Below are 22,751 nucleotides of genomic sequence, written 5' to 3' on the forward strand. Positions count from 1 at the left end.
GAGGCGGATGGAGGTAGGTGAAACAGTTGAAGGGGATTAAGAGCACCCTCCTCACGATGAGCACTGAGGAATGTAGAGAATTCCGGAAACTGACATAACACTGTGTCTTAATTATACTGAATTAAAAATGAAAAACTTTTATTTAACTTAAATAAATAACTTCCCTAATGTAATGCCTAGTGAGAAAAGTTAGTCCCAGAAGACTAAAAATACTATGGAAGATTTTTTATAAAGCTCAGAAACAAGCAAAAGTAAATAATATATTGTTCCGGCATTCATATACATGTGATAAAACTTTACAAAAACAAAAAGCCGGGTTACAATAAACAAAAAACTGGTTTTTTGTTTATATTTTTTATTTTTTTTTAAAGATTTTATTTGACAGAGAGAGAGAGAGAGGAGGAAGCAGGCTCCCTGCTGAGCAGAGAGCCCAACGCGGGACTCGATCCCAGGACCCTGAGATCATGACCTGAGCCGAAGGCAGCAGCTTAACCCACTGAGCCACCTAGATGCCCTGGTTTTTTGTTTATTGTGATGTTTTTTAGCTATATATTTGGCTGCACACATTTCTTTTATGCTTAATAAACTGATAGAATAATAAAAGAAAAATCTTAAATGGGAGAGTGAAAAGATACAAATGCAAAACGATTCTTTCAGAAGAAGGGGAGGGGAGAAATAATATAAGAGCTAATGGGAGACACCAAGTAAAGGGAGAGATTTTTAAATGGAGGCAAATGGCATGAATCAATAATTTTCTCCCAAAAGGGAGAAATTTGCGGAGGAAAAGACTGGAGGGGAGAGAAGAGATGAAGTGATGATCAGTATGGGCTCCAAAACACATAGAGAAGAAAGGGAAGAGGTCAAGGATACTCATAACAAAGATGACCTTGAAAAGAAAGCAAGCCCCCTGAGACTAGATGAGGAAGTGAGAATAGGTTGTAGAGTTAAATAAAATTTTGGAAGAAGGTTCAAGGAGGTAGGCAGAAAGTGGAACAAAATCTGATACAGTGGTGGCAGTTTTCTCAAAGTAAGAACCGAGGTCATTTGTTGAGAATAAGGAAGGCAGAGATGGAGCACAAAGCTGACTGAGTCACAACAGGTTGCCAGAGGGGGCGCCCGGGTGGCTCAGTGGGTTAAGCCACTGCCTGTGGCTCAGGTCATGATCTCCGGGTCCTGGGATCGAGCCCCACATCGGGCTCTCTGCTCAGTGGGGAGCCTGCTTCTCCCTCTCTCTCTGTCTGCCTCTCTGCCTGCTTGTGATCTCTCTGTCAAATAAATAAAATCTTAAAAAAAAAAAAAAAAAAGTTGCCAGAGAACAGGTGAAAAGCATTTGCGGGCACAGCTGAGATTAGAAACAAGAAAGAGCTAGCAGCAACAACCACGCGGTTGGCTAACTGTGCTAGCTTCTACCACTCCGGTGCAGGAGCAGAGAAGGCAGGCCTGGGTACAGCACTGCCCTGGGGCAGCAGGGAGAGGACCCCCGGGTGGGGGCGGGGTGGCATGGAGATGCTACTGACTAAACCATTCGGTCTGTCAGGATAGGGAGAGGCCACAGATTGCTGATAATAATGACAGACTCGCTGATGGGCAGCTTTTAAGGCTGTTAAAACACACACACACCATGGAGTTTAGAAAAAAAAAAAAATCCATCAGAGACTGACTGGACTATAATTCACCAAAATGTTAACACTGGTTCTCTGTCAGTTGTAAGAATGGACTTTTTTTATTTCTAAAAATTAATAACCTAATGTAGTAAAAGCAAATAATGAAGGAAATTTATAAATACGCTGACAGTCATCCTAAGAGTGATAAGAGTAATAGTCAATTTTCCCCTTTGGGGCTTTGTTTTCCAAATCTCCCTTTTAGAATTAAATTACTTTTATAATAGTAATTTTTTAAAAGAATTCTGAGTGTTTCTAATGCCTGGTGCAGAGAACTTTTGAGTTTCTGTAGGGACTGAGGTTTCAACACAACTGATGCATTCTCAATCCACAGATTTCACAATTACTGTTTTTAAATCATATTTACCATGTCAGTCACATCACAATAAAAAGTCACTCTGCTTTGCCCTTGACTTTATCTCATGACCTTTGATCTGCTCAGATTTTTCTCCTTTAACTTAGTTTTTTAAAAAAAAAAGTCAGACATTTGAGAATTTCACCTGGTAATGATTCTAATCCTATAGATAAAAATAACATCGCACCCACTGGAATATGGACACTTTCCTGCTACCCATCAGTGGCATCAGTGACCAGTCTTTATGGCCCTGGGCCATCTCCATCCTTGCCATGAAGATAAATGTCAGATAAAGAAGCATTTAAAATCCAATTCTTTTGCTGCCCACACCTTCCATCACCCCCAGCCCCGCATGTCCCCAGTTTATCCCCAGTTACTCGTGTACCAGCTACACTCTGTGTTGCTGGTAGGACTGCCTGACACACTGACACTCTGACACTGAGAAGTCTAGAAAACCCTTCTCTCCTGACACAACAACTCCACAGAGAATGGGACTCCCAGCTCTGTAGTATTTCAGTCACCTTGCGACTGGGTGGGCTGACCCCAGCAAAGGCCTCTACGCAAGTCTCCAGCAGCTCACTTCCCCACTGACCCTTCTTTGGAGGAGCACCTCACACTGTTTGCCCAGGTTCCACAAACTCCCCAGTCTGTGGGACAAAGTCCAAAGATCTGAACAACAAGGCCTCCCCCCATCACCTTTCCAGCCCTGCCCAACCACTCAGAACAAACCCATCTTTCCATTCCTATCCTCTGGACCTTCGCACATGCTGGTCCCTACCTGGGACATCCCTCCCTTCACTCTTCCGTGTGCCCAGCTAACACAGAGCATTTCTCCTTCAACACCTCACTCATGCACCATGTCTTCTTGAAGTTCTTTTTTAGCCCTTACATTCTTGCCTTTGAATGCTGTGCTGTGTAGACAACTGTGACTGTCAGCTCCAAGAGCATGTGGGTGGGCCTCTATTCATCTCTGTGCCACTCTCACACCGCGGTTCTGCTTTGGCTCAGAAACAGAAGCTGCTCCATATTGGTCAGGTGGAATGACCCAGCTCCACAGACCACCACCTCCCCTCCAGCGGCACTGCTTCCCCAGACAGGTTTCTGAAGAGAAAACAATGGCAGGGAAGGGGGAGAGCAGGGAGGGTAGGGAAGAATCTTGCTATAAACCATTCATTCAAGAATGCCTGTGGTGCACCTATTATTACGGAGAATATTTTTTAAGGTACAAACCTGGGGCTCCTGGGTGGCTCAGCTGGTTAAGCATCTGACTCTTGGTTTCATTCAGCTCAGGTGGTGATTTCAGGGTTGTGAGATCAAGCCCCAAGTTGGGTTCCTTGCTCTGCATGGAGTCTGCTTTAGATTCTCTCTCCCTCTCCCCTGCCCCTCTGCCTGCTATGCAAGTGCTTACACACACTCTCAAAATAAATAAATAAAATATTAAAAAAAAAATACAGGGGCGCCTGGGTGGCTCAGTGGGTTAAACCGCTGCCTTCGGCTCAGGTCATGATCTCAGGGTCCTGGGATCGAGTCCCGCGTCGGGCTCTCTGCTCAGCAGGGAGCCTGCTTCCTCCTCTCTCTCTCTCTGCCTGCCTCTATGCCTACTTGTGATCTCTCTCTGTCAAATAAATAAATAATTAAAAAAAAAAAATCTTTAAAAAAAAAAAAAAAAACAAACCTGGTCCCTACTTTCAAGATGCAGAGTTGCAAAAAACAAACAAACAAAACCACTATATTCAAATAAGTTTAAACAATCATACCAAACAGTATACCAGGTGTCATGGAAGTCTGAAAGAAAATACCAACCTGAGAAAGTAAAAAAGGCCTGCCTAGGACTCAATGCCGGATTTGCCTCTTACTACCTATAGTACCTTGGGCAACCTTCCTAACTTCTCTCTGCCTCAGCTTCCCCATCTGTAAAGATGAACCCTGACCTTGTATTGTATACTTTCTCTCCTCTCTGCTTCAGCCACTCTGGCTTTCTCTTACTGTTTCTTTAATATTCAGGTTATGCCTGACTTAGGACCTTGACGCCTTCTGGTTACTCAACCTACAAGTCTTCTCCCAAATCTGAACCATTCAGGTATCTACTCATACAATCATCTCAGAGAATTTCCTGACACCTAAGATAGGATCTCCCCTCCCATGTTATTCAAAATGCCCATAACCCTCCATTATTCACAATGCTTATTAGTACCAAAAATCACATTATTTGTATACCCTTTTTTCTTAAGATTTATTTATTTGTTTTAGAGATAGAGCAGGAGCAGGAGGGGCAGAAGGAGAGGAGAGAATCTCAAGCCAACTCTGGGCTGAGCATAGAACCAATATGGGGCTGGATTGCATGACCTGGAGACCACACCTGAGCTGAAACCAAGAGTCAGATGCTTAACCAACTGTGCCACCAGGGCGCCTCTTTGTTTACCCTTTTAAATTTCTGCATCTACCTCTAGGGCATAAGTTCTTTGAGGGCAGGGTCTTAGTCTTACCCTGATCCCCAGTGTCCAGAATACCAGGCACATAATACAAAAAAAAAAAAAAAAAAAGGAAAAAAGGTTAAATAAATGGTGGTAAGAGGAAAATAAGACCTATATCAAAGGGTTTTATGCACACAGGGGGATATAAAGTGCTTAACACAGCATCTAGCAGTGGTAAGCTCAATAACGTGGCTAATACTATTATCTGAGGAATCCAGAAGAGGGTGAGGTCAACAATGGGAGAAGCAGTTACCAAAGTTTCCAGGAGAAAGCATCTTGAGCTTGATCAGGAACGATAAGGATTTTTCTGATGGGTAGAGATGTGGGGGTGCTGCAAGTGTCTCCCCGTCTGAGACACCCCGCCCTCATGTGTTCTTCACATCTCCATTAAATGCAGAGTCATCACACTAAGAATCATCGATTAGCCAGCCTCTCTATAACTATCCATTTATCCACTTACCTTTCATTGCTATACCACCAGAGCCCAAGACAGATTTCACTACAAAAGGGCACACAATAATGTTAACTTGGGAATCTGCAGACCAGCATTTCACTACATGTCTATCCTGAGAAATATCCAAGTGTCAGCACTACAAATCATGTACAAGGATGTCCATTACAGCATGGCTTGTGAGGGGAAGAAAAATTAGAAGCATCCAGAAGGATCACCCACAGGGAAAAGATAAACATACTATGGTATGCACATGGTATGCAGCCATATTGTACAGAGGTTAAACCAAACAAGACAGATGCTTATGTACTAACCCGAAGCAATCTCTAAACACAGTTCTCTTGAAAGGGGGTGGGGGGGAACGTTGGAGAATTACACTATGTGGTCTCATTTAAGTGAAACAAAACAAAAATTTTAAAACCACCCACATACAAAACCTAAAGATTTCTCTAGATACACACATTTTTTTAAACCACAGTATTTTCAGCTCTTCAACACCATGTTGAAACACAGTAAGTTTTCAATAAATGTTTGCTGAACAAATGAAGACATATGTAAACGAACAGAAAAGGACTAGAGAGTAGATCTGCTTTTCATGCTCAATAATTCTGAACTGTTTGCACGTTTAAGTCACCGCATTAGTTCTTTAAAAAAGAAAAGTTGCAGGGGGCGCATGGGCAGTTCAGTGGGTTAAGCACCACTCTTGATCTCAGCTCAGGCAGGTCTTGATCTCAGGGTCCTGAGTTTAGTCCCCCTGTTGAGCTCCACAGGGGGAATAGAGCCTACTCACCAAAAAAAAAAAAAAAAAAAAAAAAAAAAAAAAAAAAGTTGCAGGACCTGAATACATCATAAAGAGATCCACGCACTCCGAGTAACTTCTCTAGGTAATTAATTTAATCGTTCTAGGCAATTAAGAGCTCTTATACAGCAACTCGACGCTCACTTTACATCTCCAGCTTCAGATCCCTTAACAAAGATGAGTGGAAAAGTGCTGGGTTTTAAATTGCTCCTGCAAACCCCTTAATGTCATGCGGTTTCCGAGGGTGCTCTTGCTACGATCCCCGACTCCCCTGGGGCTGGGATTCTGGCGCCCTGTCTTTCGCGCGCACGCAGGGTGGCCCAGAAAGGCCGTCAGGTGGGCGTGGAAAGTCCTCCAGATAGGTGTGAGCACACAGCACCCGGGGAAAGAAACTTACTTTCCGACTGGCCTCTTCTCTGGGTGTAATGTCTTTCCTTGTTCAAGCAACCTCCTTCGGGGGAGCCAATTTCTTCGGTGATCGGGCCAGAGCCCGCAGGTCACCTGGTTAGTGGAGGAGAAGCGGGGCGCGTTAAAACTCGGCGAGCAGAGGAGCCGGCTATGGGTGGCATCTCCGCGGCTCGGTTCTCTCACCCGGGGATGGGTCTGGGGACCCGCCCCTGCATTCAGACCAAGAGGTCAGCAGCGCTGGCCCTACGGACTGGTTCAAAGTTGCGCGCCACCGCGCCCTGGCCCTTGGGGGGCAGGGCGGGAATGAGCGCAAGAGCGAAGGGTGGGCCTCAGACCCTCACTCACACCCGGAGGCGGCCCGGCCGGTGCCCCCGGCGGTTGCTAGTCCTCCCTCCCAGGTCTCCGCTACCTCGGGCCGGTGCACTGCGGACTGGGTCTTCGGCCTCCGGCGTGTGCCGCGAAGGACAGGAGGGCGGGCGAGCAGCGCAGAGCCGGACCGCAGATGCAGATCCCAGGGCTCGCCAGTCGCCGCCGGGGAAGGTGCGGCGTGGCGGGAGCCGGGCTCGGGTCAGCTCCGCGCCTTGCTCCGGAGCTCCGCTGATCCCAAACGCTGCAGCAGCCGCGGGAGTGAACTCCGCACCTGGAAAATCGATCCGAGATGCGCAAGGGCTTCCCATTGGTCTCAACTGCCGGCGGGCTCTGGGAGGGGGCTTACAATGGGGGAGGGGGCGGAGGGCGGGTGCGCTGCCAGTTCATCACAGGCCACGCCCCCCCAGCCCAACTCCCACTGTGGCCCCACCCGTTGGGGGGGCGGGATCCTTGTGCGCCACGCTGAAAATTTGGCTCCTCCCCCGGAAGATTGTATTGGCTGGAAGGCCATGGGACTCCACTACTAACAGCCAATTGGAACGCACAATGGACGCCGTGAGGGCGGAGAAAACACCGCCCTTTTCCTTAGGACCCAATAGAGAAGAGGAACAGGAAAGCGCTTCCTGAGTTCGGGGGTCGAGGAAAGATGGCGACTACCGAAGGGGTTTGGTGCCTGTGCGAGTTGTTGAGGTGAGGAGCAGGTGGTGTGGGTCTGCAGGCGTTTTGTTTCACGGTAATATTTGTCTGCCCAATGCAACTGAAATTTGCAGGGAAGGGGGTCTTCGTGTCACGAATCTAGGCAATTTCCTCAAGGATAGTGGACGCTCTTCCTCTCGCTTTGGAGTCTTCTAATTAGACTGGAGTTGACTGGGTTAAAGACTTAGTTCACCGCGTTTTCTTTGCCTACCCATTCCAGTGAGGGATCGAGGTTCCCTTTGTTTTTTCTTTCTCCAATTATTCTTTCATTAATTATTCATATTCAGTCCTCAGTTTTATGATTGAGCCACGAATCATTTTCCAAACTATCGTTTCTCTCCTTTTAGTAAAGAATAAATTGGCTCTTCCTTCTCACATCGTAGTTTCCCCGCTCTCAGTCACCAGAACTGTCCCTGTTAACATATGTCACTTAAGTATGTTAACCTTAAAAATAAAACAGCTATCCTACCAGCAAGAATGGTTTTGTTTTGTTTTTTGTTTTCCGGGAATAGCGGAGAGTTGCATTTCTGGATGCACAAACTATGGCAAAACGATAGGCAAGTCCGAGAAAGGAGAGGACCATTGCTTTTTAGAGAAAGAGGAAGTTGGGGGTGGGGTTGAAGGAGAGAGTCCTTTAGAAAAGCCAGAGTGGTGAGGATTTCTCTGGCCGAGGTGCAGCAGTATTCTTGTAGGAGATGCGATGTACATCATTCCCTGTGGAGGCCTATTGGTGATGATTTCTTCTTGTTTAGAATTCTTCTTTGGGGCTCTATAATTGACAGTTCCTTCCCTTTAGGATTTTTATGTTGGAGGCTATGACTGACAGTTCTTCGGGAAATTGACATTTGAGTGATAGAGCTCCTTTTGCGTTGCCCCTCTGGCCTCCTGACTCCATTTTAGTGAGGGTTCTTTTTATTTTCACAAATACAAAGTTTATGGTGAATCCTTTGCTTCATGATTATCCATTGATCTTTATTTCTGGTTGATGTAAGAATAGTTATGTAAAATTTTATCACGTAGGTAATACATTGCTTCTTGTAGAAAAGTTAGGAAACAGATGAGCAAAAGAGAAAATTCGCCAGGCAAGCTACCATCCAGAGGCGGTTATTAATATTTTGGTGAAAAACAAAAAACCAAAAACAGACTTTTCCCCTATATTAGTTATTGAAATACTACTGTATTTTATGTGTCTTGCCCTATGTTTATTAAAAAAAAAAAAAAAAAACCTGGTATATTCCATCTATACAGTTCTTTCAACACCTGCCTATTCAGGTTGAAAATTTGTACTTAACACATAGCATCCTGAATAGCAGTGGATACATATTCTCTCCAACATTCAGGTATTGTTTCTTCATTATTGTCCCCTTACTCCAAATTCTTTTTTTTTTTAAATTGTATCCATTTATTTGACAGACAGAGATCACAAGTAGGCAGACAGGCAGGCAGATAGAGATGAAGAAGCAGGCTCCCCGCTGAGCAGAGAGCCGGATGTGGGGCCGGATCCCAGAACCCTGAGATCACCACCTGAGCTGAAGGCAGAGGCCTAACCCACTGAGCCACCCAGGTGCCCCCCCTTACTCCAAATTCTATAATGATTATTTAAAACATTTTGAATAGGAAATTCTATTTTCAGAGGCTTCATATTCTTCCCTGCTATTTGAAATATCCCTAACTCAGTCTTTGCACATTATAATGGCTAAAGAAATGTTTGTTGAATGAGTGACTCACTGTTGATTACAGTTATCTTTTTTAAAGCTTTGTGTTTCTATGGTAAACATTATTTAATGGCACATATTTTTAGTTATATTTAAACAAATTCTAAAATGGGTAGTTTTTTCTAAAGATTGATTTATTTTAGAGATGAGGGAGGGGCAGAGGGAGAGGAGGAGAGAGTTTTCTTTTTTTTTTTTTAAGATTTTATTTATTTATTTATTTGACAGGTAGAGATCACAAGTATGCAGAGAGGGAGGCAGAGAGAGAGAGAGGGAAGCAGGCTCCCCGCTGAGCAGAGAACCTGATGCGGGACTCGATCCCAGGACCCCAAGATAATGACCTGAGCCGAAGACAGAGGCTTAACCCACTGAGCCACCCAGGTGCCCCAGGAGAGAGATTTCTTAAGCAGACTCCCTGCTGAGCTTGAAGCTGGACAAAGGCTGGATCCTAGGACCCTGAGATCATAACCTGAGCCTGGCGCTTAACCAGCTGAGCCACCTAGGTGACCCTAAAGTGGGTAGTTTTATTTTTTTTTAAGATTTTGTTTATTTATTTGGCAGAGAGTTCGAGGGGAAACAGGCTCCCTGCTGAGCAGAGAGCCCAACGCCGGGTGATCCCAGGACCCTGAGATCATGACCTGAGCCGAAGGCAGATGCTTAACCCACTGAGCCACCCAGGCACCCCAAAAGTGGGTAGTTTTATTGTGCAAGTACTATAGGACGTTTAATAAATGTATTTATACTCTGTGTCTTTGAAACTTACTGACTCAGTAAAGGACTGGCTCAACTTTAGTCATTAACATGATTTTTTTTTTTCTGATTTTAAGTTAAATCATTCAATCTGAAAATATATCCCATGAATCTTGCCCACTTAATTCATTAGAAGGAAATGCCATAAAAATCTTTGTACTCGGGCGCCTGGGTGGCTCAGTGGGTTAAGCCGCTGCCTTTGGCTCGGGTCATGATCTCAGGGTCCTGGGATCGAGTCCCGTATCGGGCTCTCTGCTCAGCGGGGAGCCTGCTTCCCTCTCTCTCTCTCTGCCTGCCTCTCCGTCTACTTGTGATTTCTCTCTGTCAAGTAAATAAATAAAATCTTTTAAAAAAAAAAAAATCTTTGTACTCTATAGGTCAGCCACATTTTAAATTAAATGGGCTTTTGGCTTGTTCTGGGAAAGCTTTATAATACTGCTTTAATACATGAACTCATGTATTCCAAATGTTAAATAAATGACAAATCTTACCACTTCTCTCAAACTCTGTTCATCCTTTAAGGCCATGGTTCTCAAAGTATGGTCATAGACTCTAGTAGGTCCCCAAGACCCTTTTAATAGTTCTTCAAGGTCAAAACTGTGTTTATAATAATTTAAGATAACATTTGCTTTTTTATTATCTTTACATTTGCACCAGTAGTGCAAAAGTAATGGTGAATGAAACTATGGCTTAGCACAAATTGGGCAATGACATCAAAGTGTTCTTACAGTCTTGTGTTTTTTAATACCATGCACCTGCTAAAGCCAGTTTTACTAAGAATGTGCTTGATGAAATAGTAAAAATTATTAATTTTGTTAAATATTAACCCTTGACTTGAATACATATCTTCTTAATATACTATATAATGCCTCCATACTGAAGTATGATGGTTATCTCAAGGAAAAGCTCTTGTATGATTGCTAAGTTGCAAGCTGAATTAGATACTTTTTTTTTTTTTTATGGAACATAGTTTTTACTTGAAAGAATTACCAACAGATAAACTATGGTTTTTCTGACTTGGGTATTTGGAAATGAATGAAGTGATCCTCTCACTTCAAAGAAAACAAGTGACAGAATTTGTCGCTAATAGTAAAGTTTAAACTTTCAAGTGAAAATCGGAACTTTCATGGGGCACCTGGGTGGCTCAGTGGGTTAAGCCTTTGCCTTGGGCTCAGGTCATGATCTTGGGGTCCTGGGATCAAGCCCCCGCATTGGGCTCTCTGCTCAGCAGGAAGCCTGCTTCCCTCCTGCCCCCCCTTCTGCCTCTCTGCCTACTTGTGATCTCTGTCAAATAAATAAATAAATAAATAAATAAAAATCTTTTTAAAAAAAGAAAATTAGAACTTCGGAAAATTTTTCTCTGCCATTCAGAGCTTGACCACTTTCCAGTAATTAAAAGATTTCCTTGATAAGATGGGTAGTGATATTAACAAATGTGATTTGGGAATATTGTTCGATGAAATGTGCCCACATTTGGGAAGTCACCATGAGTCGTGAACCAATAGTTTCCAAATAATCAAGTCTTAATGTTATAAAATCATGTATAAGTAAAAGATCCATTCAAAGTACAAGATAGGCCAATAGATTTCAGTATAACAGTATGAAAAGATCATTGACTGGGTTTCATATTCCATGTTGTACCTGGCCATTAAGAAATTGCCACTTGTCTAATTTGGTATAATACCACAGAAAAATACTGTATCTGAAAAGACTATTTAAACATACTCCCTTTTCCTACTACATTTCTGAGTGAGCCTGGATTGCCTTCATATATATACTTCATGTAAAACAACATAGCACTAAGATTGAATGTAGAAGCAGATGTGAAAAGCCACTGTCTTCTTTTAAGCCAGACAGTAAAGAATCTTGCAAAAAATACAAAATAGTGTTAGTCTTCGTACTGAATTTATGTATTTTTTTTGGTTTGGAAAATACAGGGGTTTTGTTTTTGTTTTTAGTAAAAATGAATTATATATTAACATATAATAGATTTGTCATTTCACTTTTTAGGATAATTCATGTTTTTAATTCCTCAGGTTCATTTTTCATATGCTTAATATTGGTAGATACAATCAATGTAAATGAGCAATTCTCAACAAGGGGTGATGTTTAGCAATATCTGGAGATAATTCTTAGGACTATAACTGGTACAGAACTATGGGCTCCAGTGGGTTGAGGCCAGGAACAGAGCCAAACATCCTTTCATGCATAGGATAGCCTCAGCAACAAAGAACTATGTAGTCCAAATGTCAGTAGTGCCAAGGGAAATCCTGATAGAAACAAAAGCTGAATGATCTTCAGTTATTAAGTTATCTGGAGACCAAATCACTTTAATAAATCAAATACCTCTTCAGGTATAAACTTAACTCACAATAAGAAATTACACATGAGAAATTGTTTCCAAACTAAATATGAATAAGATATTTATTTCTCTGAAGAATTTATGTGTTTTCTACTTACGGACAATGAAAACTTTGTAACTATACAAAATATCCCCACATATGCTTAGGTCATTAAGCCTTTCAGAGCCCAATCTGCTGTTCACTACTATGCACAAACTTAGACCTTCCATATCTTTGTCCCCCACCTGTCACCCCTCCCCACCAAATACTTTAACTCTGTTTCCCCTTGTCTTGAATTTCAGTATTTGAGTTTTAGTATTTTGGTATTTTTATGCCTTACAAGCTCCTTCTCCTTCCAAAGCGTAGGCAGGATACATTGCTCAACCCCTAACAGAAAAACATACTTTGAAAAATTATTTTAGCACAATCTAAGAGATATCTGAGGAGGTAATAAGATTCTGTATTCAGTCATCAAATATTTAGTGGATGCCTTCTTTGTGCCAGGTCTTATGCTAGGCATTGGCATCCAGTGGTGAGCAAGCCTGGGTCTTCCTTGTGTTTGCAGAGCTGTAGTCAGCCTGGCAGTAAGAGAGCCTTTTAGCAGTGTGGGAGTGAGTTCACTAATGTGCGTGAAGTAGATTGTTGGTGCATTTTTGGCAATTCATTTAGAGGCACATGAAAGGCGGCAGTGAATTTAGGATCATAGAAACAGATCAGATGCAGAACTTGTAATAGAAATGGAAGTATCTAAGTTCTTTTTGCCCCAGAAATTGTTCTATTTGAGGTGCAGTGAGAGAATGAAAATGATTTACTATATCATCAAACTTTTAACTAATTAAAAGTTCATTATTGATCATTCAAAGACCTATTGCTTGGGTTCTGTGCCATAATTCTGAGGGTCAGATGCCATTCCTACATGTCTTGTTTAGGTTAGTAATTAAATTTGTTTTTAATCCTTTAACACATACACTGTTAGGAGAAAGGTGGCTCATCATTGATTTTCACTGTCAATTAAAAAGAAAAGTTATGTTGAATTGCTAGCATTCTGGGGCGATTGGAATTAAGAAGGATTTGCCTTTTGGGCGCCTGGATGGCTCAGTGGGTTAAGCCGCTGCCTTCGGCTCAGGTCATGATCTCAGGGTCTTGGGATCGAGTCCCGCATCGGGCTCTCTGCTCAGCGGGGAGCCTGCTTCCTCCTCTCTCTCTCTGCCTGCCTCTCTGCCTACTTGTGATCTCTGTCTGTCAAATAAATAAATAAAATCTTTAAAAAAAAAAAGAAGGATTTGCCTTTTGATATTGGACATTTTATATGTGTTAGAATATTAAAAATTGAGTATTTTGTTAGCAGACCTCCAGCTATAAAAATTTTGTCTTCATTATTAATATAGAAAGCGGATGTATAAAAGTAGACTTTAATTTGTAGTTTCTTTTGACTAGGCATTGTTTTGATTTTTACATTTTCCTTTTTGTTTCAGATTTTTTTATTCATTATTCCTCCCTGGGCTGGCAGTCTGTGGAACTTTATGCGTATGTCTGTTTATTATCCTCTGGGGAATCAGACTGCTGCTACAGAGAAAGAAAGCATTAGTATCAACTGGCAAAAATGGGAAAAAGCAGATGGTAGTTGCATTTTTTCATCCTTACTGCAATGCTGGCGGAGGAGGAGAAAGAGTTTTGTGGTGTGCCTTAAGGGCCCTGCAGAAAAAGTAGGTATGCATCTTTCTTAGCTAATTTACTTTATTATTACTATTTTTTAAAAAATCATTACCCAGATATTTACCTTTCTCTAGTACCTTATTTATAGCCAGGAATTAACTGTTCTTCAGTAAGGAAATACTTCTGTTATATGCCAACCCACCTTACAAGATCCTGTGGAATTTTAGTTGATATGATAAAGAAATAGAAAGGGAGGCACCTGGGTGGCTCAGTAGGTTAAGCAACTGCCTTCGGCTCAGGTCATGATCCTGGAGTCCTGGGATCGAGTCCCACTTTGGGCTCCCTGCTCAGCAGGGAGTCTGCTTCTCCCTCTGACCCTTCCCACTCTCATGCTCTCTCTCACTTGTTCTCTCTCAAATAAATAAAATCTTTTTGAAAGAAAGAAAGGGAAAATACCTGCCCTTTGATTGTAAAATTTAGTGGGGATAACTGTCACCTTGGAAGAATATGTAGAGAAGAACTTGAATAATAAACAAATATACCAATTCATAAGGAGTGCTTTAAACTGAATACTTTTAGTAGTAGTGGCACAGAGGAAATCATCTGTATGAACGCATCTATTTGATTCTGATATTGAGGTCTTACCAGTTAGATAGTCTTAAGTTACCATGCTAGAAAGAGTATGCTGTTCAAACGGGTCATTTAAAGTTTTAGGCTTCGTTCTCCCTACCTGCACTCCCATCCTCACCCCCAAAATGTTTACGATCCCCTTGTAGAGGAGGAGCAAGCAGTAAAGTCCAAGTTCCACTGTTGGATGTATCATAGGAGGAAAACTATTATTCCTCCATGGTTACACTACTTCCTGGCACTCACCCTTCATCCAGATCCAGAGCCTTCACCCGGAATTCCCTCCACTCTACATTTCTATATTCTCAGCTCATCCTGGCTTCCAGCCACCACCCCTGTATTTCCTCTGCCATATTCCATAACTGCCTAGGTTCAAAACATTTTCTTTAATCTCAGCTTACTGTCCATCTCCTTGAGGCCTTCCCTGCTCCTACTCTAATCCCTCTGGTTTTTTGCTTCACATAACTCCGCATTAACTTGTCTAACTGGATTATCTAGCTTTTGAGGGCATCAATAAAGTTTTGTGATAGCTCTACCAGACATGGACCCTAGATTTTAGCTGAGAGAGAGAGAGAAGATAATAAGCAAAGTAGAAAAATATCAAATGGTGAGAAATGCTATGTGAGAAATACAAACAGGATAATTTGTGAGTCCATATTTTAGACTGAGTAATTAGGGAAAATCTCCAAGGAGGTAATACCTGAAGTCTAAATGACAGAAGCAGCCAACATTTACTGAGCATTTACTCTATGCCAAGCATTGTTTGAAGTGCTTTACAGGTGTTAGCTTACTAAATTCTCACAAGAACCTTACGAGGTTTTTCCTGTTACTCTCATTTGACTGACGAGGAAATGGAGTTACCAGAGTCCATATTATAAACCACAGACCGTACTGTCTGCCTCAGAAGAGACAGTGAAGATGAGAAAAGAGAATTCAAAGCAGAGGGAACAGCTCCTGCAAGTCCCCTGGGACCCAGAAGGAGCTTGGCTTGTTCACAGAAAGGAACCCAGTTTGGCTGACCCTGTGGGCATGTGAGAGTGGAGGCAGGGCCCACGTTACACAGGGCTTAAGTGAATAGGGTAAGGAGTTTAGATTTTATTCTAAGTGCTCTGGAAAACCCAGTGAGGATTTCAAACAGAGAGATGACTTTCTGTGTATCTGTTGTTGCATATCCACCCCAAAATGTAATGGCTAAAACAATGTATCATTGTTTCTAATAGTGTGGGGACCGATGGGTCCTGTTGGGAATCCCTCATGCCGATGGGTCCTGTTGGGAATCCCTCATGCCAAGCGGCTGCGGCTAGGTGGCAGCTGGGGCCGAGTCACCTGAAGGCCTCTATTAATGTGTCTGCTTCCTGGGCTGGGACAATTGCAACAGCTACACCGGCTGAGGGTGGGGGGCACGGGTCAGGCATCTCTGTCGCCCCACAGCCTCTCCACATGACAGCCTTGGGTTTGCACAGAATATGGCAGCCAGACTCCTTACATGGCAGCTGACTTCTCTAGAGCAAGGTAGGAGTTGCCATTCTCTCAGAGCCTGGGTCTAGAAACTGCCAAAATGTCACCTTTGACATAGTGTGATGGTAAAAGGAGTCACAGAGCCTGCTATGATTCCAGGGGAGGGGACATAGATCCCACCCCTCGATAAGTCTCAAAGAATTTGTGGCCACCTCATCAGATGATAATCCCTTTTACATTTTATAAGGATGATTCTGGCTGCTGGGAGGTGCTTTTAGGTGCTTGTCCTTTAGGCCTGCACAACACCCTGTGGCTATCTCTATCAGCACATTCCACAGAGTTGTGTAGTTTTCGGTTTGTATCTCTTTCCCTCACTGGACTTAGCTCCTTGAGGGTAAAGACTCTAAACTGAATCCCCAGAACTGAATCTAAACTGAATCTAGTAGCTCAGACTAGATACTAAATAAATGTTTGATGACTCAAAGAATAAGTAGAAACACAATCAGAACAAATGCCAAAAGCATAAATAGTCAGAAGAGTGTAGTTTTACATATTTTATAATTCTATCAGATCTAATTTTGATGGCAGGCACCAGATCTAGCTTTTAGAATCTTATTGCATCTCTCAGATGAAAACACTGAGTAATGCTTTAGTACCTACGGTCCTATCTAAAGATACATTTAGTAAGTTTTAATTCTTGTTTGTGATTATTATTAGTATTTTGTTACCATTTTATATTGAGAGAGTTGTCAAAATTAAGTTTCTGAATATTTCTTAAAAACAGAATCAGCAATTTTTGTTGATGTCTGCTTTATGCAAAACTCTTTTTTTTTTTTTTCAATTTGACAGACCGAGATCACAAGTGGGCAGAGAGGCAGGCAGAGAGAGAGGGGGAAGCAGGCTCCCCGCCGAGCAGAGAGCCCGATGTGGGGCTCAATCCCAGGACCCCGAGATCATGACCTGAGCCAAAGGCAGAGGCTTTAACCCAGTGAGCCACCCAGGTGCCCCTGTGCAAAACTCTTAGAAGAGTAAATAGCAAAGAACTAGAGGTCTCATTTGGAGGACTAACATTTCACTAGCAGGGCAGCAGAAGACTCAAAGAGGAGCATCAGTAGACCAAGTATAATGAATGAAAAATAAGTGGAAGACATTTTTTCCAATCTACGATTGTGAGAAAATAATTATCTACAACTTTTTGCTAATGAAAACCTTAACTATTACATTCTATTTTAGGCATCCTGAAGCAGTTTATGTTGTTTATACTGGTGATGTTAACGTCAGTGGTCAACAGATACTAGAAGGTGCTTTCCGAAGATTTAACATCAGACTCACTCACCCAGTGAAGTTTGTTTTCTTAAGGAAACGCTATCTTGTGGAAGATTCACTCTATCCTCACTTCACACTGCTGGGCCAAAGTCTAGGGTCCATTCTTCTTGGCTGGGAAGCTCTAATGCAGTGTGTTCCTGACGTCTACATTGATTCGATGGGATACGCGTTCACACTTCCTCTGTTTAAGTATTTAGGCGGTTGTCGCATTGGAAGCTATGTTCATTATCCCACGATCAGCACTGACATGCTCTCCGTAGTGAAGAAACAAAATGTTGGATTTAATAATGCAGCTTTCATTACCAGGAATCCTTTTCTTAGCAAAGTAAAGCTCATCTATTATTATTTATTTGCTTTTATTTATGGACTTGTTGGTTCTTGCAGTGATGTCGTGATGGTCAATTCTTCTTGGACACTAAACCACATTCTCTCCCTATGGAAGGTTGGGAATTGCACTAACATTGTTTATCCGCCTTGTGACGTACAGACGTTTCTGGACATTCCCTTACTGGACAAAAAGAAAACCCCAGGACATTTACTGGTTTCCATTGGCCAGTTCCGGCCTGAAAAGAACCATCCTTTGCAGATCAAAGCCTTTGCTAAATTGCTGAATAAGAAGGTGGCTGAGTCACTGCCTTCCCTTAAACTTGTCCTCATTGGGGGTTGTCGAAATGAAGATGATGAACTGAGGGTAAACCAACTGAGAAGGCTTGCTGAGGAGCTAGGAATTCAAGAAGATGTGGAATTTAAAATAAACATTCCATTTGATGAATTGAAGAATTACTTGTCTGAAGCAACAATTGGTCTGCACACCATGTGGAACGAGCATTTTGGGATTGGTGAGTCTTCCTTTAAGTGACTCATTTGGTGCCATGAGATGTATATTCTAGGTTCTCTTGATAAAATGATAACACTGTGGAAGGATAACAGTTCTTACCCAGTTTTTTTTTTAATTTTATTTATTTATCAGAGAGAGAGAGGGAGAGAGAGCGAGCACAGGCAGACAGAATGGCAGGCAGAGGCAGAGGAAGAAGCAGGCTCCCTGCTGAGCAAGGAGCCCGATGTGGGACTCGATCCCAGGACGCTGGGATCATGACCTGAGCCGAAGGCAGCTGCTTAACCAACTGAGCCACCCAGGTGTCCCTCTTATCCAGTTTTAATGCTCTTCTCCCAGTCTACCATGTCAGCTTTATTCATTTGCGACCCTGCAGGACATGACAGGAGGTAGTCACTAATAATAGCTGATGTTTATTGACAGCTTAGTGCATGAAGGTCGCTGCTGAGATCTTTGCAATTATTATTTGACTTAATCCACTCTAAAACCCTGCTTCATATAAGTTCTTATTCCCATCTTACAAATAAAGAAACTCGGGCACAGAGAGGTTTTGAACCTGCCCTTGTCTGATCGCAGTAAGAGGTAGAGCTTGGATCCTCATTCAGACAGCCCCTGCTCGTACCTGCCACAGTTTCTCTGCCCCACCTAGCCCCATCTGCAGACTGGGATAGGTTCCTGACCTCATTTCCCTGAAGGGCCAGATCCGGATCTCTGGGTGAGGCCCAGGTAGATGTATTTTGGTAAAGCTCCTCAGGTGATTTGTTGGGCACCAAAACCTGAGCCCACTGGGCTCCTCACAGTGATTCTGTTGGTTCTTCTACTGATTTCCTACTCATTACTGGAATGGCCTCTCCTCTTTCTGCCAAATCCCATTATAAGTGTCAGACTTTAATCTCCTTGGCCTTTAATTTAGCCTCCCTTGTTTTTTCCAGCACAAATTGCTCTCTCTACCCCTGACTTCCCATTAGGCATACATTTTGATATAAAATCAAGTACTGGTTTGTGTCTAATGTGGTTCAAGATGTATTTCTCAAGAGGCTGCTTTGTGCCTCACACTGCCAGGTGTTACAAGGGAAAGGGAAGAACATAAAAGTGAAGTTTCCTATACTAAGGCCACAGTTTATCTTATACTCTGGTCTCTCCTTGGTTGGTAGCACCCGACGAAACCCAGACATACAGCCAGAACTTTTTGATTCGGCCCTTCTGCGCAGAGTCTGACTTCTGCGCCTCCTTGCACAGAGACGTAGTGACCATTAACTGTGCTGAGGGGTATGGGAGGCAGGAGCTGGTGTTCAAGTACTTGCAGTTCTGTGTGTGCTAACGATCAGTTGAGTAGCACTTTGCTGGACAGGGTCCTAAGAGCTGTGCCCAGGGCAGGGGCAGGGCGACATGAAAGCACCCAAGAGAAACACCTGACACAGATGTGTGAGGTCAGAGAACAATTGCCCAAGAAAATAATGTGCCATGGAAACTGGGGCCTGAACAGTAATTTGAAGTTAGCCTTGCAGGAGAGAGAATGTTCAGCAGAGGGAGTGGCGTTGTGACCCATGTGACAAAAGAAGAATTAGCGGGCACACTCAAGGTGCTAAGATTTCTGGCCAGAACCTGCAGGAGGAACGGCACGCCCGTGGAGAGGGGAGCTGGGGCCAGATCACGTGGCCACATGAAGCCAGTGGGAAAAGAGAGACTGATTCTAAGTGTTGGGTTTTAAAGCTTTCTGTTCCCTCAAGTTCACTACGGTTGCCATGGCGGGGGTACTGGTGAGGAGCAGGGAGAGCCGGACGAGGGAGGCAGGAGGATGTGTTGGGTAGCCTCGTTGAGGTGCTGCTTCTAAAGGTGGTAGGCAGACTCACTCGAGGGAGATTCTGAAGCATGACTGAACAGGACTTGGTGACGAACTGGATTTGTTAAACGTAGGAGAAAGAAGAATCAGAGAGGCCCTCCTAGGGCTTTGAGTTTAGACAGCTGTGTGAATGGTGGATGGCTTTCCCCTAGAGATGGCTCCAAGAGGAGAGGCAGTTGACGAGCCAGGTTTCTCATATGTAGACTTAGAATGATCCATGGGACACGGGAGTGTGTGTGTGTCCATTGGATGCTTGTCTACACAAGTCTGCAGCGCAAGTGAGGGACCTGACCTGGGAACACAGACTGAGGAGTTGGCATCACTGACCGGCTCATTCCAGAAGGTCCATGGATGAGGGTAGAATTGCCTAAGGAAAGTGTGCCCAGTGAGAGGAAGGCCCTGGTACAAAATGCTGAAAACAAGAACGGTTCAGAAGTGGGTAGAAGAAGAGTTGCCAACAAAGGAGAAAAGAAGTAAAGAGAGGAGGGAAACTTCCTAATGCTGTTGTTTGAACTCCTGAAATTTCGCTTGTGATATCTTTTTACACCTTTTACCTTTCAGTAACCATTAATTATCTGTCATCTTGCTAACATTCTGTAGTCTTCTACCTTGTTTTATAACCTGCAGTGTGTCTATTTTTTATAGACTGTTCTTTCACCTGCTTGTCTGTTTCAGTGAAGAGCGAAGCAGCATTATTGTGAGGCTTAAAAACGAAAAAACAGAATTATTTGGTGCCATGGAAGTTTAGTGAGCAGATTTATAGACGCAACAGACATTTACTTAAATTTCTCATGAGTGTCTCAAAATCTGTGGAGACTTCTGCTCATCCTTGTTATGAAAGCTCTCAAATGTTAAAAGACTACATGGTTTTTGTTTGTTTCTCAGGAGTGGTTGAGTGTATGGCAGCTGGCACGATTATCCTTGCCCACAATTCAGGAGGCCCGAAGCTTGACATTGTCGTTCCTCACCAGGGAGAGATAACTGGATTTCTGGCCGAAAGCGAGGAAGGCTACGCTGAGACCATGGCTCATATTCTTAACATGTCTGAGGAAAAGAGACTCCAAATCCGCAGCAATGCTCGGGCATCTGTAAGCAGATTCTCTGATCAGGAGTTTGAACTGGCGTTCCTGTCGTCTGTGGAGAACTTACTTAAATAATGCCATATCTGTACAAATTAAAGATATTTTATATAAAACGGCTAAATACCTTCATACGTTAGTACTTTCCTGAACGTTTCTGTATTGTAATGAAGTCAGCCTAAACAGTGCTCTCAGCAATACATAGAGAGACAGGATATTTATTTCAATGAAAATGAAAAAAAGGCAAAATTACCAAATAGTTTAAATGAAAAGATTTTAGATTAGTATACTGTCCCAGATTCTGAAAAATGTGGATCTGAAAGAAAAAACGAACAGTTGTATGTTGGTATAATCCCTATTTTTCAGATCCTGTTTGTCCAATCACTGTCCCTTAGAACCCAGGAAAGAGAATTTCCCTTTAGAATATAGGAAATGTGGAAAGGAAAATGGAGAACTGACGATTAGATCAGTACTTTAGAACTGTCCTGACATCTTGGGAACACAGAAAAATTCTGGCATATTTAAATTCTCAATGCTACTGTGGATGACCTTCTTGAATATATCTGACGGTTTTCCTTAAAGAGAAAAGACATTTGAAGCAGGCATCATCCCGTTCTAAAAGCAGACAGCGAAAAGACAGAGGGACAGTGAGTGCCCTCCGGCCGTAAAGACAGACAGACAGTAACTGCCCGCAGGCGTTTGTCAGGGGCAGAGGCCCAAAGTCTTTCCATAGCTTGGGGTTCATAGAGTAGCTTTTTGTTTAGTGCTCCCAGTACATTTGTACTGATGGAAAGGGCTACCCTGGTATCCCGTCACAGTTCCACATCTCAGGAGCTGCAAGTCTGCTTGAAGCTGTTCAGAAGGTCGGAGTGAGAACATCGTGCCAAGTTGCTCTTCTCATAGTGACAATGGACGAACGGGCTCCGTCCTCCTGGGTCTCTGTTGGCAGCATCGTGCCTTGGGAGATGATTGGTGGCTTTTAGAAAAGCACTCCAGACTAGTGGTTAGAATACCTGGGCCCGGCCCCAGCATCTTCATTTACAAACATCGGCCCTCCTAAGACTCAAGCTGCTTCTTAAATCTTTTTGAAATTCCAATTCTTCACCTATAATCTGTAGGTGGTAATAACTGTCCTCACTACCTCTCAGTAACTCTGATTTGGAAAATATGTGAAAGGACCTTGAAAACCAGAACTAAGTTTTTTTTTTTTTAAAGGTACCTTTATAAAGTAATTTCATTAAAAGTAACAATATATAGTAGATGTCTCTTGTAATCAGTCCTCCTTATTAATGCGTGAAGACTCAAGGGAGACTCATGGTTACTAAGTCGGTAGCTAGGACAACTGTGCTGGATCACTAGCAGTGATTAAAAGTATGTGGATATGCAGATAGGGCTCAAGAGACCTACAACACTTGGTGTTTTCTGCATACATAATTAGCTCCTTCTAGTTCAGTGAATGGACCTCTTGCACAGTCTGATACGTGTGTGTGTAAGGGGCCTGGGAAACTCCTCATCCAGTCAGGGACGCCGCCAGCTTCATCATCTGCTCCCAGTTACACTGTTGACTCGTCTGTGGGCCACCTCTGTCATCAGCTGGAAAAGCAGCAAAACAGAGTCCCAGGATGGTGGGACACAACACAGCTTTGGGTGGAGATGATTCAGTTTAGAAGAAGAAAACGGGTGGACACGAGCTGGAAGGAACCCTACAAATCCTCAGATCCAGTTTCTCATTTTCAGCTTTACAGACAAGAACACTTTAAAGACCTTAAGACTCCAGTCTCACGAAGCTGTTTAAGGACAAAATCAGGATTATAAGTGGGTGCTCTGACTCCAGCCCAGTTCATTTTCTTATCTTGTAGCTAGTCTTGGGGTAAGATTTGTGCCACTGTACCAACAGTCTACCTTTCTAC

General features: G+C 43.0%; 2 protein-coding genes across 3 annotated transcripts in view; one reads left to right on the forward strand and one right to left on the reverse strand.

Moving 5' to 3' along the window:
* Nucleotides 1–6,936, reverse strand: part of ATP7B (ATPase copper transporting beta) — a 79,763-nt gene extending 72,827 nt beyond the window's left edge. The window contains exons 1-2 of one of the 2 annotated variants that reach the window (XM_032314179.1): nt 6,558–6,936; nt 6,138–6,241 (exon numbers count right to left, since the gene is read on the reverse strand). The gene's annotated coding sequence lies outside the window, so the exon portion shown is untranslated. Of the gene's footprint in view, nt 1–6,137; nt 6,242–6,557 lie in introns of those variants that run through there. The other variant, XM_032314183.1, reaches the window with a different exon arrangement.
* Nucleotides 6,937–7,098: 162 nt separating this feature from the next.
* ALG11 (ALG11 alpha-1,2-mannosyltransferase) lies at nt 7,099–22,060 on the forward strand. Its single transcript, XM_032314189.1, has 4 exons — nt 7,099–7,207; nt 13,493–13,723; nt 16,992–17,923; nt 20,648–22,060. Exons 1-4 carry the CDS (start codon nt 7,164–7,166, stop codon nt 20,917–20,919), a joined length of 1,479 nt encoding a protein of 492 aa, XP_032170080.1. The 5' UTR covers nt 7,099–7,163; the 3' UTR covers nt 20,920–22,060.
* The last annotated feature ends 691 nt before the right edge of the window (nt 22,061–22,751 follow it).

The sequence above is a fragment of the Mustela erminea genome, chromosome 15 (genome assembly GCF_009829155.1).
Source record: "Mustela erminea isolate mMusErm1 chromosome 15, mMusErm1.Pri, whole genome shotgun sequence".
Lineage (NCBI taxonomy): Eukaryota > Metazoa > Chordata > Mammalia > Carnivora > Mustelidae > Mustela > Mustela erminea.

What these genes read in the sequence shown, in the direction of transcription:
- ALG11 (XM_032314189.1), top strand. Translation starts at nt 7,164, where the DNA reads ATGGCGACTACCGAAGGGGTTTGGTGCCTGTGCGAGTTGTTGAG. An exon ending in TGCCTGTGCGAGTTGTTGAG is followed by an intron (nt 7,208 to 13,492) that starts GTGAGGAGCAGG and finishes TTTTTGTTTCAG; the next exon opens with ATTTTTTTATTCATTATTCC. An exon ending in TTAAGGGCCCTGCAGAAAAA is followed by an intron (nt 13,724 to 16,991) that starts GTAGGTATGCAT and finishes ATTCTATTTTAG; the next exon opens with GCATCCTGAAGCAGTTTATG.